Here is a 15884-nt window from a genome sequence, read left to right on the forward strand (position 1 = left end):
TAATAATAATAATAATAATAACAACAACAACAACAACAATAATAATAGCCTAACAATAGCCGAATAATAGCCTGTTATTATTATTGGTAGTAGTAGTAGTAGTAGTCAGTATTATGCTAATAATAAGAATACTAATAATAACAGGCCTAATAATAATTATGATAATAATAATAATAATAATAAACAGTGTTAAGCTCAGAGTTAAATAATAAGCCTAATAACATTAATGATGATGATCATGAGGAGAAGACCTGTGCTTGGCTGTCCAGGTAAAAAACCTAGTAATAAAAAAGAACTCACACCGTGGGAGTCCAGTCAAGCTGTGAGCCAATCAGAACTGGCCTCTGGCCACCTGCAGGAAGTCTGCCGTCCCGTTATCTCCTCCTCCTCCACATGCAGCTCAGATATGAGGCAACGGCCCCAAACCGTTTGTTATACTCACCACTAGACCCTGCCTGGTGAGTGCCACTCCGATGGGTAGCCTGCCTACTAACTGCACGCACGCACACAAACAAACACACTCACACTAACCTTGTCTGCTGGTATAGTTTCACGTATTTTGCGGATAGAATAAAGGCAGCTCTGAAGAGGACGTCTACTGTGGAAGTTATAGCCTATAGTGTCCTCCTGTAGAATACTCTACCAGCACTTTTTGGAGTTTTTTGGCAAAGGGTTCTTCGCTGGTCTATACTGAAATAGGCTATAGCCTACACCTATACTGTCTGTGGACAAACCAGCCTTTTAAACAAAACATCAGCCTAGAAAGAGAGAAGATATATAGGGAGTCACAGCCAAACGGTGGCACTGGATTGTCTCATCTTCTGTAGAAGATCAGAAGACCATGCAGTTCCATCACCACAGCGGCTCAGCGGCGTCCCCGACGATCATGAGCGTTCCTTTTTACGCACCGACTCCCCTCCAGCCCAGTCACCGCGACCCGACCCCGTTCTATATCGACGACATCCTCGGCAGGAACGGGGCGACGACTCCTTCTCCTTCTCCCACCTCCTCCTCGTCCTCCTCCTCGTCCTCCTCATCCTCCATCTCTTCAACACATCATCATCATCATCAGGTGGTCCCCGGCGCCACGCCGACCCTGCTGCCGTCTCCCAACTCGTCGTTCACGAGTCTGATCGCGCCCTCTCCGTACCGCACGCACATCTACGAACCCACGCCCATCCACCCGACCCTGTCACACCATCACCATCACCACCACCAAGCCGCGGCGGCCGCGGCCTTGACGGCCAGCTACGCCTCCGCGGGAGCCTTCGCGACCTCCATCTACCCGTTCCATCACCACAGGTCCATGGGGGAGTACGCGCACGCACTGCTCAGGCACGACCCTCTCGGTAAGTTATATGGCACAATAATCCTAGTGCGTGTGTAACTGTTGACTGGACTCCGACGGAGCTATTGCTGATTTGTGTATTTGCTAATGGTGGAAAAAGTACTCACATGTTTATGTTTTACTTAAGTAAAAGTATCAATACTGCAATGTAGAAATACTCTGTTACAATTAAAAGTCTGGAATTAAAAATGTACTTGATAAAAGTACAATAGTTTGGTATCAAAAACGTGTACCAAAAGTGGAAATTATACTAATTTTGCAGAATGTCCCATGACACAAGTTTCCAAATATAGAATGTATAAAAAAATATTTTGCAAATAGCAGATCTACAAGCTCACAATGCTGGTATCGCGACGCATTGTGAGCTTGTAGATCGGCTATACAAATGAAACTTTTTGTACCTCACTTTGTAAATGAACAGTCCATGCGTAAACGTCTTAATGCGTTGTCTATGCGCATTCTTCAACGAAGTCGTGGTGTTTAGGCTACTCTACATAAAATGTCATAATAAAAGCCTGATCAATAATCAACCTGCAGAATGTTCAAATAATGATGAAGACGTGAAGCATGTTGACAACATATTCGACTGATGGCCTTGTGGCAACCTCATGTTCGCTGGGTTTCTAGTGGGATGGCTATACTATACTCTGACAGATCTTCAGGGGAAATACTTTCATATCATATACAGTATACAGTATCGTTATCTGTTTTCGCCATATTTGCAGAATGAGTGACTCTCACTCTCAGCCTCTATACTGCTTGCTTGGTCACATGCGGAAGAAAAGCCCTGTGTGTGTGTGTGTGTGTGTGTGTGTGTGTGTGTGTGTGTGTGTGTGTGTGTGTGTGTTCGTGCTGCTTCATCATGCATGTCTGAGCTCTGTTGCTACATCATGTTTGCACAATGCGAACTTTACAATGCTTACCGAGTAAAAAAATAAATAAAAAACGAGGTGATTACAGTGATTTTTCACCACATGCTTATGACCCCTTAATTAGCTGTTAATATAACTTACTGAATGCATTTTGCATGTGTGCATAATTGTTATTATAGCATGCTTTTTATTAGCATAGAAACTCCTTAGCCACTTTTTATTTTATTTTTATTTTTTTACCAAAAAGTATAGTCTCGACAAGTGAGGTCCTCCTAAGCCTACTTCAAGTTGTACGGGTGGTTGATCATGCCTTTATTGTGACAGACACATACTTGTGTTCCAACAACACCAGACTTGTCCATTCAGTCTGCATGGGGGTGACCGTGGCAGCCTTGACTCGTCTTCCTGCGTCCCATTGTTCTGGAACATCTGAGGACCAGCTCAGCCAGTGACTAAAACACACTGGGCTCTAAATCACTTGTTATTTCACCGCTGCATTGTCGTTCTGTGCGCGCGCACGTGACGTGCGTGTGTGTATGTGTGTGTGTGTGTGTGTGTGTGTGTGTGTGTGTGTGTGTGTGTGTGTGTGTGTGTGTGTGTGTGTGTGTGTGTGTGTGTGTGTGTGTGTGTGTGTGTGTGTGTGTGTGTGTGTGTGTGTGTGTGTGCGTGCGTGCATGTGTCTACCGAACCGTCTCTCTCTCTCTCCTCCCCCACTGTTCTCTGTTCTGCTGCACAGGCAGCAGTTCGCGCTGGTAATCGGAAGACTCGCCCCAAAACACGTTCACCCCCATCACCCCCCGCGGTTCTTGTATTCGTGTATTTGTTTTACTGAGGATAAGGTTAGAACTAAGGCATACGATAATCATTCCCTGGGCGTAGTCGTGGTTATGCTTGCGCATGGTCAATGGATGAATGGTTAGTAGAGGGTTATGCTTTATTCAAAAAAATCTGCATGCATGGGCCACTTGGGCCACTTTTGGGCGTTGGGCCACTCGGGCCTTGGCCCAGTCAATGGAGCTCTTGCCCAGTCTAGCTGAAAGACGACTCGTGCAAATCAATGGTCCATTGTGTGATCCGTTACTATAGTCATAGGCATAGGCCAGCCTACTGTCAGATGAAGCAGTCCAAAAGAGAATGGATAATGGTCCTGAGTTACAGAGTTGATGTGACTTGGGACTAGCTGTTGAGTCTGTCAGTGTGTGTGTGTGTGTGTGTGTGTGTGTGTGTGTGTGTGTGTGTGTGTGTGTGTGTGTGTGTGTGTGTGTGTGTGTGTGTGTGTGTGTGTGTGTGTGTGTGTGTGTGTGTGTGTGTGTGTGTGCGTGTGTGTGCGCGTGTGCGTGTGCGTGTGCGTGTGTGTGTGAGACTGTGTGTGAGTGTGAGTGTGAGTGTGAGTGTGTGTGTGTGTGTGTGTGTGTGTGTGTGTGTGTGTGTGTGTGTGTGTGTGTGTGTGTGTGTGTGTGTGTGTGTGTGTGTGCGTGTGTGTGTGTGCCCCCACATGCTACAAGTCAGAAGTTGACACAGAACCAGTAGATTATCAACACAGTATTAGTAAAGGCTGAGAGAGTGTGTTGTTAATGTTGTTATATGGTCGTTTGAATTATAGTTTATATTTGGGAATCAACGGTGACATTGCGACACCTGTCAATCTCAAAGACAACTGACTTAATATTTTGAAAAAATTGAAGGCAAAAATATGAATTAATTAATTAATTAATTAATTAATAATAAAAAAATGTGCCTGCACAGCATTGGCCAGGCCCAGTCAAACTTGTATTCCAGCCTATGCGGCTGGTATAGAGCGTAACACGGTAGAACACACCACTGGGTTTAGGCATAGTTTACTGAAGTTATGTTTAGAAATACCAGGTGGCAACTGTTCCGAGGTCACCGGATTTGCCCCGGGGGCGACTGTGTTTTGGGGCGAGCGTTTTGGTATTCGCAGTGCTGAAACAAGTCAGTCGACCCTTTTTCCGTTCATACAGGAAGCTGTGAGCCTCTCGATAGGAGTAAATCTGGTTTCAGAAGCTGTTAAATGTTTTCCTGGCCAACCCGGGCCAACCCGGGCCACCCCCGGCCAGCCGCTTCCTCGGGAGGCCGCTGCACGTTGCTGATTATTTTATCGACATCCTCAATACAGACATATTCAGGAAACACTCGGCCTCTGATAGCCCGGGATCCGTTCTTGCACATAGTGTTGCACTTCCTCTGGCTGACTGGTGCATGGGCAGCCAGCGAGGATGTGATGTGACTGACTTTCTTTTATTAAAAATAAACCAAAGACACACAGACAAGAGACAACGAACAAACGGGCACATCAAGACATGTATGGCTAATGGCCCCCCAGATAGAGCCAGGCGTAGGCTATTCCATGCAGGTTATTTTTTATATGTTTGTTTAGGATTTTTAATAGGCCCCTTAATATAGACCTAATAGTGCTAGTTTCCTTTTAATTTAGGGCGGTCTAGAATAATATAACGTTAAGGTCAATCAAATTTGGATCTTCCAAAAAAATAGTTGTTTTTTTTAATAGTTTTTTTGATGATCAGAACATCTGCAGGAACTGAACTGTAGGCTATAGGTTAATTTAGACGTTTACTTTCGGGAGGGGAATTTAACATTTCTCTAAATCACAGCTAGCCCTTAATATTTTATATTCCATCGCATATCACTTGCCGAAAATAATCTCTTTTTGACAAGTGACACTATCGAGTATAGATGCTTGTAACAAGCATACTGAAGAAACAATCCCGTAACTTGCTTATAACAAGTTACGGGTATATTTTATTTATTTTTCATTTTAAATGACTTTTTTTTCTATCATTGACCCCATGAAACATTGAATTCATGGAGGTTTTTGTTTTTTTGTCGCATTCCTAATGCAATATTCCAATATTTGATTAATTGAATAAGTATAGCCTGGAATCCAGACTGATTCCAGACTGATTTGCCTTTTTTCTCATCTCGCAAAGTGAGAAAAAAAGACGCTGAACATAGCAATCAGTCTGGATTCCAGGCTTGTAAATAAGCCTTATTTAAGGCCAAGAGCAATACTCTATTTAAAACATTAGCTTATAACCTGGACAGTAGTAGTCCTCCCAGTGATGACACTAAAATATATACTTTTGCCTGGCCTCATTTATTTCAGTCAATCAAATATTGGAATATTGAATCAGGAACGCGACAAAAACAAAACACAAATCTCCATGAATTCAATGCTTCATGGGTTGAATAATTGATTGATAGGGGGGGGGTCATTTTGGGGGGTGAACAACCCCTTTAAACCGCTTGTGGTGGAGAAGAGGGAACGACTTTGTTTAAGTGAAGGCCACAATCATCGGCTATAATCAGGCCACAGACCAGCAGGAAGCACATGAGCGGATATTTGCCCATAGTTTTCACTCTGTCACGACCTTCCTTAAAAGCATCGCATGCACGCAGCACGCCAAGGCTGTCACACTCATTATTATTGTTTGCTTTAGAGCCATTAACAGGAAAGGAAACGGGCAAAGAAGGAGAAAACATTCTTGATTTGTTTTGGCTTTGCTATTATTACACAAAGCCTTATCCATCAGCCAGGCAGATTCATGTTATTCATTTGTAATAAAGAATATAGGCCTATATGAGCTAACGATGGCAGTAACCTGATTTGGTTGTCTCTCTTTATGTTGAACAAATTAAACAAACTACTGTCATCACGCATAGGAGTGAAGGAAGGGTGTTAATTTGTAATGATTGTCTAATAGACTATTCGATTTAGGCCTACATTCAGTATGGCGCTATTTGATGTTGATAGTCATACATTTAATATTTATTTCTTTCATTTTAACTAAAGGAAAACCACTCCTGTGGACTCCATTCATCCAGCGGCCTCTGCATAAAAGAAAAGGTGGTCAGGTTCGTTTCTCCAACGACCAGACTATTGAGCTGGAGAAGAAGTTCGAGACCCAGAAGTACCTTTCACCGCCCGAGAGAAAACGGCTGGCCAAGATGTTACAACTGAGCGAGAGACAGGTGAGCTTTGAAACTCTTCTTTCAGTTCATTTGGGGAAATGATGCAGGCCTATGTATGGTATGGCATTTTGAGGAAAAGATTAGCTTTCTTTAAAAACAAAACTGTGTCTCAAATCCAGTGGTGTATGTACTCACGTACATACTTCTCAGAAGAAAATATTGTACTTTTACTCCACTATTTATATAAGAATTTTAGTTACTAGTTACTTTATAGATTGTTATTATTATTACCACACTTAATTAACACACTAACCACTTCAAGCCCTATATTTCGGCCATTTGAAAATAGCAGATCTACAAGCTCACACAATGCTTTGCGATGCAAGGCATTGTGAGCTTGTAGATCTGCTATTTTCAAAAGATTTTTGAACCTTTGTGAAACCATTTGTGAGATGGGACATTCTGCACAATGAGTACTTTTACTTAAAATCACGAAGGCCTTTTGGGTGCACGTCCCTTGTTATTATAATTTATTGTTAGGCTATTGTTGCATGCGAACGCGTTCTATTCAGAACATGCTTAACGCTTGTGGAGTCTGAGACAAAAACGATCACATGCTAACACATTCGTTTCTGTTTTGTCCTGTAGGTTAAAACGTGGTTCCAAAATCGAAGAGCCAAGTGGCGAAGACTAAAACAGGTGAGACTGGAAAAGGTTGGAACACAAAAGGGACAAATACCTACATACATATAGGCTACTGTCTCAGATTAAAATTTACATAATGTAACGATTGTTACTACGTATTTTGGGATTCACCTGCTAACCAATGAAAACGCCAATATTTGCATTTGGTAATATTTACATTATTAACTTGCTATAAAAGCCGTGCGTATTGTGCACAATCGCTGCATGATTTGGGAGCTGTCCTCCTCATCGGTGCTGAACTGACAACATCGCTGAACTAAGAAACAAAACAAAACAAAAGAAAACAAAAAATCCATTAAGACCGGAAAGCATCTGTGTCATTTTAGATTTCGTTGGCTATTCAAAGGTAGCAGATATAAGCTCATATCTTGTAGATCTGCTATTTTTGAAAAATCGTGAAAATGTGTGCGAATCTTATTTGAATATTATATTTCAAGCCTGGTTCCAGTCCAGACGAATATGCCATTGTGACGCACCTGTCTATTGTGTGCCCCATAAATACGTCCTATATGCTCACTGGAGGAAATGTATGTGAAACTCGTGGAAAAGTGGAAATATTTGACAAAATACGAGTTTTCTGCGGCAGAAAACTCGTATTTTGTCAAATATTTCCACAGAAATTCTGCCAATGGATATACTATATTTATAATGTTTTTAAAGCAAACATTTGTAATTCAAATCTTTGCTTCTGGGTGGGGGGGTGGGGGGGTCCCTGGGACAAAATATGTTTGAGATGGGGGTCCGCGGTCAATTTTTTTTTCTTTCTTCAAAACATTGATATATATTCTACGTTATGTCTTGACCAGGAGAATCCCGGTAAGAAGGAGGAGGTGGAGGACGACGGAGGCTCCGCCGGCAGGAGTAAAGGCGAGGAGGCCTCAGACCTGCAGGGTCCGGACCAGAAGCACCAGGGCTCGGTCTCTGACGTGTCCCACAGCCGCTCTCTGCACTCCTCCTCCCCGCTGTCCCACAGAGACATGGACTCGGACATCTCACACGAGGACACGGACAGAGAGCTGGACATAGAGGAGGACGACGAGTTTCAGCTCAATCCACAGTTTTGAGATGACATTTATTTCATGGCTTCTATGTCCGTCGTTTGGAGATGAAATCCTCGGTGATCATTTTAGAGCAGTGGTTCTCAACCTTTTCAGGCCGCGACCCCCAAAATGATCATATTTTTGGAACTGGGGAGTAGAGAAACCCCCCAGGCTTTTGGAATTATAGGAGTTGTTGAGGTATTACATTTTGTTTGACTCGGTTCCATAAATATTATGAAAATAGCTGATCTACAAGTTTGTAGATCGGCTATTTAAATAAATGTTTGCCTCTTTCTTATGTTATTGTTTGACCAGTTTTTTAATTTGTTGATTTTACTTTTGATGCAGTAGGCCTAATGGTCTTTTTTTTTTCCTTTCCTTCTCTTTTTTTTAAAGGTCTTAAAAGTCCTTAAACTGTCACTTTACTGTCATCAGGGGACCCCCCAAAAAAATCATGTGGGGACCCCGCTGGGGGTCCCGACTCCCGAGCCACAGGTTGAGAACCACTGATTTAGAGAGTGTACACAAATAGACAATGGACGCATATGGGAGTTAATTGGTCATAAGGGTTTTAGCCTACTGTGTAGGTCTCCCCCCGACATAACCAAAATAACCCACTGAATGCCTTTGAAATTAATCAACTGACAGCGTCAAAATTACAATTGTAATTTTGGACAATTTAAGAGGTAGGCTATATATAGGCTAATATGTCTGCAGCCTATCCGTCTTTGGGAGGAAGAGGACAATACATTTTAAAACACTGAACTTTTTTTGTTATTTGTTTGTTTGTTTGTTTGTTTGTTATTCATTCACTGTAAACTGAATATACAGCATGAGTCAATGTCCAGCTATTGTTTTCTAGTAGGCAGGTAGTTGAAGAGCCCATGGGCTGTTGCTAGTCTCAAAACACTTTGTATTTCGTATTTTGTACATAGATATAATACTACTGTATTTTGTGTCTGTTGTTAATTTGTCTTTTTTCCTGTCGACACGCACTGTAAATTAGTGTAGATTAGTCCGTCCAGCACTAGGTCTTACTGTATATCGTTTTGGATGTTTTATGCCATTGAAAATAAATACATCATTTAATTGATTTAGCATCGAGTGATATTGGATAAGGTAACCTATTTACTGCAACATAAATGTGTTGATTTAGGTTGCCTCTAAGGTTGTAGCTTGTACTGTATTTATGCATTTGCATATGTTTGTGGAATAAAACTGGTGACATGAGAGAACAACAGTGAATTAAATACAACAATATTACATTTATTTTGGGTTATTTGAAATGTTTTCCAAGTAGTGGTGGAAAGTATTTACTCAAGCAGGCCTGTAGCCTATTAAGATACTAGCTTTACTTGAATATTTCCAGTTTCTAGCCTAGTTTTATTATACTTCTACTCCACAAATGTATACTTATATGTGTTTTTACTCCACTTATTTTTTTTTGGGAAAAGCTTATTTATTAGTCAGTTAGGCTACGTTGTATTTAGATTATTAATAGAAAACATTAGCCAATTAACAGGGCTGGATTAAGCCAGGCCTGCCAGGTGTAATTAATTACCATGTAATTACCCCGCACCAACTGCGACGTAGTCTGGTTCTAGACGTGTTGCGACACTGACGCACCTGTCTATTGCGTGCCCCATAATTAGGCTACGTCCAGAAATGCATGTGAAACTCTTGGAAAAGTGGAAATATTTGACAAAATGCGAGTTTTCTGCCAGAACCTTCAAATGGATATGAAACTAGATGGCAATAGCTGACCCCAAGTCGCAGCAATTCATTATTGGGTGAGTATATATTTATAGGCCCACACACGCAGCGCAACAACGTTTAATGCCGCCATCGATGACTCACTAACGGGCAGTCCGTCGCAGGTGTAGCCCTAGGCCTATACGTGTTGCTGTGTATGGAATACATGAAATCAGTGGTGTAAGGTCAGGGTATAGAGTATAATTCGGGCCCTGCATGATCGTGTAAAGTAACTAAGTACACTTACTCAGGTAGGCCTACTGTACTGCAGCCTACTTCAGTACAATTTTGAGGTATTTTTTACTTTAGGCCTACTGGGTATTTCCACTACTCCACTACATCTCAGAGGCAGATATTTTACTTTTACTCCACTACAATTATTAGAAAATGTTAGTTACTTAATTGTTACTTTGTAGATTTTGATTACTACAAAACATATAGGCTACATTAACTCAGCCCTATACATTTCGGCCATTTGAAAATAGCCGATCTACAAGCTCACAATGCCAGGCATTGTGAGCTTGTAGATCATACATTTTGTAGATCATAAATTTTTTTAAAAGATTCTGTCTGTTGAGATCTGTTGAGATAGCCGATTGTCTGCTATCTCAACAGACACACTGTAGGCTGCTATTGTTTCCATGAGTATGGCATTTCCTGCATGGTGAATCAGAGCTTGTGAAGGAAAAGGTTTAGGACTGGGAAATAGTAAAATGAGCCCTGAACTTGAATACATGAGATTTGGTGTAGGGAAAAATAAGGGAACCTATAGTATAGACCCCTGGGGTACTCCAGTCAACATCACCCAAGCCCTTTCAAGTCGTCTTAATCGAAATGTCATTGATTAAAACAGTTAACAGAGATAGTACATATTTTTGCTTTGATTCGAATGACATTAGAACTAGGGCTTGATGGTTCTAAATGTGGCATCTGGGGACCCCCAAGGGGTCCTTGAAGGAGTTCCAGAGGGTCCCCCCAGCTAAATAAATCAAATAATCGACCCTGACCGGTCTGTAACTCAGAGAGTGTGCAGAATGGAATTAATTAAAGGGGCATGAAGCTCTGAAGGCTGATTTTGTAAGGTTTGTTTTCCACTACAAGATAAAAAACTACAGCAGGGTCAAAACATGGCAGGCTGCATAACACTGACCCAAGGCTATGATAGAAGGAGGTATAGGGTCGTTCCACGGGCCAGTCAGACACCATTGACACGCATGGGAAGCAAAACTGGATCCGGAAGTTCTGTGAAATACATTGGAATCAACGACAGCCGGCTGGACCAGCTTGTGAACAAACACTATTTCTGAGATTTGGTTGTCAGGCTGTCAATGTGGACATTCTCGCGATACTTTTGGCACGTTCAGATATATACTTTGTGCTCTTTAGATAGGCCTATACCTCAATACAATTATACAGTGTTCACATCGAAAAGCAATACAGCAGAAAACAATGTGTGATATGTCTTCTTTCATTTTCCTGGACTGAGTATTTCAAAAAGGTCTTAATCGTTCAGAAATAGTGTTTGTTCAAAAGCTGGTCCACCTGGCCCTCATTGACAGCAATGTATTCCATGGCTGCAGTTTGCCTCCCAGTGTCGACGAATCTGCCGTCTGGAATTGCTGGATATAGCGAAAATGATGATCTTTTTAGTTACCTTGCACTGGCCTTATAGTACACAGTGATGTAAGCAACACAGTTGCAGCTAATCAAATATAATAATATAATGGGTGTGTTAGATTTGAGGTGTGTCAGTACTGTCTATCATGATTGCACATTGGCATGCCCATGGCCCTGGACACACCTATGAAAATCTAACACGCTCATTATTAATTTGATTAGCTGCAGCTGTATAATCTGCTGTAGTTTTTAACCTGAACAGGAAAACCAACTACAAAATCAGCCTAGGGTTTCATGTCCCTTTAAACCTGAGGATTTTACAGTGTGCTGGTCATAGAAGGACATGTATCAAATACACAACATACTGTGAGCCACTTGCCCAAGTTGGCAGCGCTTCACTGACAGGGATTTCCCATCCAACGCTGGCCATGCAAGTACAGATTAGCACACAGTTTGGCTCTTGTCAATGGCTGCTCTATCAGCACATTCAACTTCAAATAGCTTATCATTTAGCTCACAGGCAAACACGGCGAGGGGAGTTTTTCAGTAAGTAGATTAGGTTAATGATTGCAGAGACCATCAGATCATCAGAGACACAGCAGAGTGAATGATAGATATAAGTGATCGATATCTTTACAGTGCTTATTGTTCATGACGAGAGTATGGTTGAAGGTGTCATTTCCTTTAACAAATGCATCATTAGGGTGATACGAGAGATGATTTGTCATTTAAATGTTGTATTATACTTTCTTATAATTGTATACTGTTACTGTAGTGTAGATCATTGTTTTCCATTGAAAAATAATTCCAAGGACCATAACTCTCAAGAGTTACAGACCTGTAAGGGCCCATTGGGACTCAAGGAACCCTGGGTGTCCCAGGACAGTGAGGACACCACTGGTATACTGTAGATGGTTTAATGTCATAATAGCGTTGCTCTGAACTGCAAAACGTGCCGACAAAAAACATAAATACAGTGCTAATGTTTATTTATTTGTACAAGCATTGGTTTACTTGTGTTTCACAGCAATTTCACAGCGAAGAACAGTGTCATCCAAGTGGAGTCATGACAGTCACGGAGGTCAGTGGCTCGGGTTCAGTGGCTTTACACATACAAGCTCATTCCTAAACCAACAGCATGTGCATTGATCTCGCTCTCTGTATTGTGTAATGGTTCACAAATTGTTCAGGGAAAAATCAACATTTGGGAGATATAGCACACACGGTCGGTGGGTGAAATGTAAACAGATAGCCCACTGGTTCCAAAGTGCCTGTCTGTTCCACTCAGTTCAAACATGTAAGGCTATTACTCTATCGTTGCCTCTGCCAATTTTTCCACTGGTTTTACACAATCAAATCCTCGTGTTAATTTAGGCACTTGAACCCTAGCGTCCCTATTCTGGAGCGAACATTCGTCAAAAATAGCAGATCTGGAAGCTTACAATGCGTCGCAACAGCGCGCTGTGAGCTTGTAGATCGCCTCTTTTCAGCGAAGAGATTTGGTGTAGAGTGAAAAAAGGAGGGGGCCCAGGATTGACCCTTAGGGACCCTAAGTATAGAGGTTTTAAGTGGTTGATTCTGATAAAGGTAACCAAATGGGTCCATTCGGTTACATTCTTACACTGTACACTGTCAATTATGGATAACTCTGAGGATCTTACTGTATCACTACACTGTCAAATCTATTAATTTGTCCACAATTTATACTTGGCCGTTACCATACGTGTTATAGTGGCCACATTTTGGAATGCAAATTTGGAGACAGTATAAGGTTTACTGTACTCACCTTTACCATTATGTAAATGGACAATATCATGCCATATTTGGTTGTCTAATGGCTTATAATATTTACCCACTCTAACTTCAACTCCATATCGTCTCTTTTGGGTGGAGACCTCATTTGTCCAAAACTGTTACTTTTCAGGTTTCAAATTCAAATGTGGCAAAGGTAGCAGCAATGAAGCTCTGCTCAAAGCTTGTGGATCTGCATCTTTTGATACTTTTGTGTGACGCTGTAGTATGATCAAATAGGGCGTTAATTTACGATAAAACACAAAAAGTTAGAATATGGAGATAAGAGGTTTCTGCCCGACAGCAATGATATGTGTCTGATCTACACTCTCTAAATGTGACATGTACTGTATGCATTTACACAACACACTATATACTGGGCATCCAGAGCAGCCAGCATGGGCATACAAAAAAAAAATGGATCAGTAATTCTTAAGGAGAGACTTTGTTATTATTCATAGGTACTTTGAACTGTTTATATCTGATATTCAGCCGGGTAACCCAGGCTGCCCTCTTGACCCATGGCTCACTTGGAAAAGAGCGATTTCTCTGGTTAAATAAAGGATTAAAAAAAAAATCCTCTAAAAATAAACTTCCGAAGTTCAGGTCAGCATAACTATGACTAGCTAACGATTACAGCATACACAGTGAAATCTGGAGTCTGGACCCAGATACTGTCAAAAGTTACCAAATTATTGCTACAGATTTTACTGTGTGTGTGTGTGTGTGTGTGTGTGCGTGTGTGCGTGTGCGTGTGTGCGTGTGCGTGCGTGTGTGTGTACACGCACACGCTCGTATATTGGCGTACATGAGTTAATGTGTGGTTATAATTGAACGACTGTGGAATGTGTTGACTGTTGACCTTGGCCAAATGGACACCATTATCTGTACCTGCCCAGGCCTCCCTCCTCTACTGAGCTGCTACATTAATGATAGGGAACGCCGTTCACATCCACTACTGTAGTAGTGAACAGAGAGAGAGAGAGGGAGGGAGAGAGAGAGGGGGGGAGTACAATTAACTACAATTTTGAGGTACTTTTACTATACTTTACTATAATTTCCATTTTCAATACTTCTACTCCACTACATCTCAAGAGGCAAAGTTTACTTTTTACTCCACTATACAATTGTTTGAAAACTTCAGTTACTTTGCAGTTCTAGATTATTACCTTTACAAAACATACATTAGCCACTTAAGTCCAATTTTTATACTTTGGCTTTTCGAAAAATAGATAAAAATTAAGTACATTCAGTGGACAACGTACAGTAACAAAGCATAAACCACCGGTCAACCTCAGACTGAGCTAAAAGCCAGAGAGAAAGGGTGGGTCTTTAGTTTTGAGAGTTCCAATAGAGTTCAATGAATTCTGAGGATTTTACTTATGTACCAGCATCATGCAGATGCATGCTTTAATGAAAGTACATTGTATTAATACATTGCTGCTGTCTGTACTCATAGTCAAGCCCTGGGAGAATGAATGAATGACAGAGGGATCCGTGTAAGCACAACATCCAGTGTTAGTTATTAATGAGCTTTAGTGAGAGCTTTGGTATAGACAGAGGGCCCCCATTAGGCCCCTACACACACACACACACACACACACACACACACACACACACACACACACACACACACACACACACACACACACACACACACACACACACACACACACACACACACACACACATGCACACGGGACACTATAGCGATAAATCTGTGGCTAAACAGGGGTGTATCATTGCCCCCCCGGGACACCCATTTAGTTGTCTATCTACCTACCAGTGCAGAGGAACTAAGAGTTAAATTGGCCGTGAGCTGATTTGTGTTGAAGGACAGCAAACAGTGGCTCATCTGGTCTGCTGGGTGGCAAGAAGACCTAAACAGGTTTTTGAAGACCCATGATGATGAAAAATTACTTTTTAGGGGCGTACCGTCAGGGAAAGAACCACAGTGCACACTACTGTTTTTTTAATCAAAAAATAAAAAGAGATGGTAACTTTAATAGTGCTTAATTACCAGTCAAATCATCAGTAATAATTTAAACCTGAGAGTGTAAAAATGTATTCATACTTTTATGGCAGGAATCATTTAAAGGGGAACTGATTGGAGTTAAACATTTCAGTTTAACCACAAAAACCCTAGCATCCCTATAGCGAAAATTCTGGGAAAATGGGCAAACATTTGGCAAAAGTAGCAGATCTACAAGCTCACAATGCCCCTTAATGAATTTAGAAACAAGCGGTGACGTTTTCCCATTCTTTGACAGAAGTGATAATAGACTTTGTGTAGTCGACTCGTGTGACTACACATACAGTATTAGAGCCCATGCAGGTGTCCAGTTGTCACAGCATTAGTGCATGAAATTCTTAATAAAAAGAAAGCATAATGAAGAAAACCTTTGAAATTGAGAATATAATAATGTTAAAATAAGCAAATCAATGATACTTAAAAAAAAATAGTCAAGGGTAAAACACAATGAAGTGAATAGTCCATTGTGCTGCTGCTAAAAGAAAGAAGGGAATATAAAACATGAATTACTGGATGAGGTAGAAATAAAGTAGAGTTCAGTATGATAACCTCTTATGACAATAAGAAAATATCATGTTTATAAAAAAGGTTTTATCAGTGGGTTTACAATATCTAACTATCTTTGCCCAACAGGGTTAATAAAAAGCCACTTATGGCCTCATGAAGTCTAAACATCATCTATTGTACTTCATCTTAACGCTTGTGTAGTTCCCATTATCTGTCCATTTACACACACACCCATACACACACAACACATACAGTACACACATTGGATC

General features: G+C 41.2%; 1 protein-coding gene across 1 annotated transcript; it reads left to right on the forward strand.

The window, feature by feature from the left end:
* The first annotated feature begins 459 nt into the window (after nt 1-459).
* On the forward strand, nt 460-9131 carry hhex (hematopoietically expressed homeobox). Its single transcript, XM_080456405.1, has 4 exons — nt 460-1349; nt 6053-6231; nt 6820-6870; nt 7683-9131. Exons 1-4 carry the CDS (start codon nt 842-844, stop codon nt 7938-7940), a joined length of 996 nt encoding a protein of 331 aa, XP_080312531.1. The 5' UTR covers nt 460-841; the 3' UTR covers nt 7941-9131.
* The last annotated feature ends 6753 nt before the right edge of the window (nt 9132-15884 follow it).

The sequence above is a fragment of the Gymnoscopelus braueri genome, assembly GCF_963280865.1.
Source record: "Gymnoscopelus braueri genome assembly, chromosome: 17".
Lineage (NCBI taxonomy): Eukaryota > Metazoa > Chordata > Actinopteri > Myctophiformes > Myctophidae > Gymnoscopelus > Gymnoscopelus braueri.